This window comes from Manacus vitellinus, unplaced genomic scaffold (assembly GCF_001715985.3).
Source record: "Manacus vitellinus isolate BGI_N305 unplaced genomic scaffold, ASM171598v3 scaffold_48_pilon, whole genome shotgun sequence".
In the NCBI taxonomy this organism is placed as follows: Eukaryota; Metazoa; Chordata; class Aves; order Passeriformes; family Pipridae; genus Manacus; species Manacus vitellinus.
The window spans coordinates 2,467,974-2,472,063 of NW_021940593.1; the positions used below are offsets into that span (position 1 = coordinate 2,467,974).

Sequence of the window (4,090 nt, forward strand, 5' to 3'; positions counted from 1 at the left end):
TAAAAAAAAATTAAAATTAAAACTATTGCACATCTGAAATGATTTCTGATTGGAGTCTCACCAATTTGGAGGATGTTGCAGGATGCAGGGGGAACCAGAAAGATGCTGGCCAAAGACCTGCCTCAAATTGCAACCAGCATTTAAATCCCAGCCCTGAAAATGCAGGCATTGGGGAGGGGTTGGTTTTATTTCAGAAGGTACTGATGTGTCCCTGTATCTTGCAGGACATGGAAGAGGTGTGTGGGGACTGCCTGCAGCTGGTGTCAGCCGTGCAGCTGGAGCTGGGGGCCAACATTGCCTTCACCCAGACACTGGTGGCCCATGCTGAGGGGGTGTGTGAGGGCCTGAGCCCTGCTCTGGCACAGCAGGTAAGGGAATCCCACAACGGTTTGGAAGTCACCTTAAAGGCCACCCAGTTCCACCACCCTGCTGTGGGCAGGGACACATGCCACTTAGACCAGTTTGCTCAGGGTCCCATCCAACCCGGCCTTGAACACTCCAGGGGTGGGCTCCCTTCTCCTCCTCCTCCTCCTCAATGTCACTGCAGGATGGGAGCATCTTTTGCAGATGCCTGCCCAGGTGGGGCGTCCTCTCTCAGGTACTGATGCCGTGTCTCCCTCTCACAGTGCAAGCACTACCTGGCCGAGTACGTGGACACGACCGCGCAGCTCCTGCGGTACCTGGTAAGAGGGTGAGCGGCTCTCCGGGGTGCCAGGGGTGAGTGGGTGCCGGTTGAGGGGTGGGGGGGCTCATCAGCAAATGCTCCCTTTTTAAAGTTAAACTCCCACAGACTTTAAAATATTTCACCCCCCTTCTCTCTGGCTTGCAACCACCGTAATTCTTCTTTATTTTCATTTTTTCTTGCCATTTTATGGCCCGTCCACTGGCAGCAGGCTGAGGTAAGTGAGACCCATGCCCTAACAGGCTGAAATCTCCCTCCACAGGGAAGTGGAGGGTGCAGGCTCGCCCTCCCGGTGGGTAATGCCCACCTGATTTGGGATGTCTCCCTCCCCAGGACCCGATGGAGCTGTGTGGCCAGCTGGGACTCTGTGCCTCCACCTCGGCACTGCCCTTCCACACACTGCTCACAGAGAAGGTGACGCAGGTTCTGAGCATGCTGGGGGTAAGTTGGGGTGCCCCAACTCTGCCACGCTCCTTAAAATCTAAACACTGTGAAGGGGGAACCTTATTTTGCATTTTATTTCCTCAAGCATCTCCATTTTTCCAAGGCTGGGAATGTCTTACATGGGGGTTGATGGCTGAATAAGATGAGGGTGGCTCTGAGGGGGCTTGGCATGCATCCCACCACCTTGTCCCGACAGGACAGGGTGGGGAACACTCCGCTGTGTGAGGTGTGCCAGTTCACTGTGAGGACAGCTGAGAGCCTCCTGGAGAACAACATGACGGAGGTGAGTCCCACCGCTGCGCTCCGAGGGCAGGAGGGCTGAGACCAGGGGGGTTAAAGGGCAATGAGGAGTGGGGGTTTCCCTCTTCTGCCTTGTTCCGGCAGGAGCAACTGGTGAATGACATTGAAAAGGTGTGCTACATGCTGCCCCACGGCGTCATCGGGCAGTGCAAGGACTTCGTCAACTCCTACGGCAAAGCCGTGGTGATCATGCTGCTGGAGGCCACCGACCCAGCCGCCGTGTGCACCATGCTGCACTGCTGCCCCCGCGGCGGGGACATTGTGAGAGCTGTGGGGACACGGGGAGGAGCTGGCCACCCAGACTCCCCCTTGCCCACCCTGCGGGAGCTAAGCGTAGAGAGGTGCTGAGTGCTCCGTAGGTCCTTCCAGGGGGCTTGCGCCCTGCTGGAGCAGCTGGCAGATGAGGCATCAACTTGGAGCGCCTTTCCTGCAACGTCTGGCCAGATCGTTCATCAACTACTGGACAACGAGCTGCTGAGAACGATACGGCTGAGAGGAGCTGTGGCAACGTGCTGGGAGAAGGGCTGTGGGAGATGCTGCTCCATGCCCCTACGCGAGCAAGGTGAGTTGGGGGCACACCCTGCCTGGCAGGGACCGCCTGACACCCCCCGGGCTCACCCCCTCTCTCCTCCCCAGTGTGAAGCGCTCATACTGCAGTACGAGCCCGCGGCCGTGCGGCTCTTCGTGCAGATGATGGACCCCACCTTCGTCTGCACTGTAAGTGTCCTCATCCCTGGGGTAGCACAGACCAAGATGGGCACCTTTGGTCCAAACCTTGGGATATGGGAGAAGGGCGGGGGGGTCAAAGGGTGCTCATGGAGGTTTTTTCTTCTCCCTCTCACCCTTTTCCTTCGCAATGCAGAAAATCCGAGCGTGCGACTCACGCAAGGAGGATCTCCTGGGTTCGGACCCCTGTGCCTGGGGCCCACACTACTGGTGCAAGAACATGGCCACGGCAGTCGAGTGCAATGTAAGTGTCAGTCGTGTCCCCCTCTGCTGGCCGGGGGTCCCTGCATCCCACCTCCCTCCCTCCCCATCTCTCCCGCAGGCCGTCGCACACTGCCGGCGTCACATATGGAACTAGGAGCCATCTCCCCAGCTGGCTGGACTCCCTCTGCCGTTTGGTTCAGGATCCTGGCTCCCCTCCCCTGGGACGTGCCTGCACCCATGGAGGGCAATGGCAGGAGGGCTGTGGGGAACCCCAGCTGCCTCTGCCACTTCCTTTTCCACCCCTGGGGCTTGGATTTCCAAATCAGGTTAAGGGACTCGTTAGTATTTTCGGGATTGGGGATTCATCCTTGACGTCTCTCAGGGTGTAAAAATCCCCATCCCCAGTCCTATCCCCATCCCCACCTCTATCCCCAGCCCCATCCCACCCTGAACCAGATCCTGCAATGTGGAGCCATTCCTGTGGGCTGCAGTGGGTTCTGCTGCCCAAACGCAGGCCCCTCGCTCCAGGCCAGCAGCAGCCTCATGCCACAGATCTGGGGATACTTAATATATAAGCATATTGTATATATCATATATACTAAGTATCTCCTGAATATGAAATGAGTGAGTTTGGGTGCAAAGATTTACTTCCACGCACCCATTCCCGTGGGGGGTTCTGTGCTGGCCCAGCTGTGGTGGTGAGGGGCAGCGGGGTGCTGGCTCGTCCCTCCCCACCGTAGTGGGGGCACGCCTGCAGTGCCTGGTCCTGAGCATGCACGGGAGCATCTCATCACAAATAAACTTCCCGTGAGCCTGGCTGGTTGTCTCCTTCCTCTCTGTGCTGGGGGTGTGGGTAAACCCAGAGGACATTTAATGCTTCCCCTAAAATCCAGGGCACAGAAACACCCAGCGCAGCATCTCGTGAAGATGATGAACTGAAGGGGTGAATTAAGGGTAAGCGGGTTTTCTCTTTGAAAGGGGATTTGGGTGTGATGGATCTGGGGAGGAAGGACGACACACAGGTTACCCAAAGCCATAGACAGTGTATTTCTGAGTCCCGTAACAGACCGTGCCCGAAACTCTCCACAAGGTTACGACTGGAAACAAACCCCCGAACGAACAAACCCAAATGCAAGAGAGAAGGGGAAAGAAAAGGGCAACAAAAGACACGCACGAGCACTCCACATCCAGAAGCCCCAGTTATTGTCAGTCTCTCTCTTTTTTGACATCGTAACAAGTTTTGGTAAAGCCAGCAAAATGGAGAAATGTCTTCGGTTTGTTGTTTTGTTTTGGTTTGGTTTTTTTTTTTCTATTTTTTTTGGGTCTTTCCTTCCCAGAAAGGTGACGTTAATGCCAAAAAGGACTTGGCCTCTCCCCACACTGCCCCGGCTCTCCCCATGCCCATGGTCGAGATGTGACAGCTGCTGGTCCCCAGCCTGGGCCCAGGGATGCTGCAGCAGCACATCATCCCCATCCTCACCGCACCTTCCCCCCCGTCCGTCTGAACTCATCGGATTCGTTTAGCTTTTCTTTTCCTTTTTTTTTTTCTTAAAAAAAACCCCTTTTTTTTCCTTTGTTTTAATAAGAAAAATAAAAAAAAAAAAATTAATGCTTTCATGGATAAATGACAGGCGAGTAAAAGCATTCCGGTCCTGAGAGCCCTTTCCCGGGGCCAAGCTCTCCGAGGCTGCTGGAGCGATCTGCACCGGTCAGCCTGGACTCCTTCTGCAGGGG

The 4,090-nt window shown here is 55.7% G+C and overlaps 1 protein-coding gene across 1 annotated transcript in view; it reads left to right on the plus strand.

Moving 5' to 3' along the window:
- The window catches only part of LOC103764990 (prosaposin), an 8,208-nt gene extending 5,189 nt beyond the window's left edge, over positions 1-3,019 (plus strand). Inside the window, exons 6-14 of the mRNA XM_029962591.1 lie at positions 198-368; positions 627-683; positions 891-899; positions 1,016-1,123; positions 1,323-1,409; positions 1,511-1,687; positions 2,063-2,143; positions 2,289-2,396; positions 2,475-3,019. Of these exons, the coding sequence (XP_029818451.1) occupies positions 198-368; positions 627-683; positions 891-899; positions 1,016-1,123; positions 1,323-1,409; positions 1,511-1,687; positions 2,063-2,143; positions 2,289-2,396; positions 2,475-2,510 (834 nt within the window). The 3' untranslated portion in view covers positions 2,511-3,019. The remainder of the gene's footprint in view (positions 1-197; positions 369-626; positions 684-890; positions 900-1,015; positions 1,124-1,322; positions 1,410-1,510; positions 1,688-2,062; positions 2,144-2,288; positions 2,397-2,474) is intronic.
- The last annotated feature ends 1,071 nt before the right edge of the window (positions 3,020-4,090 follow it).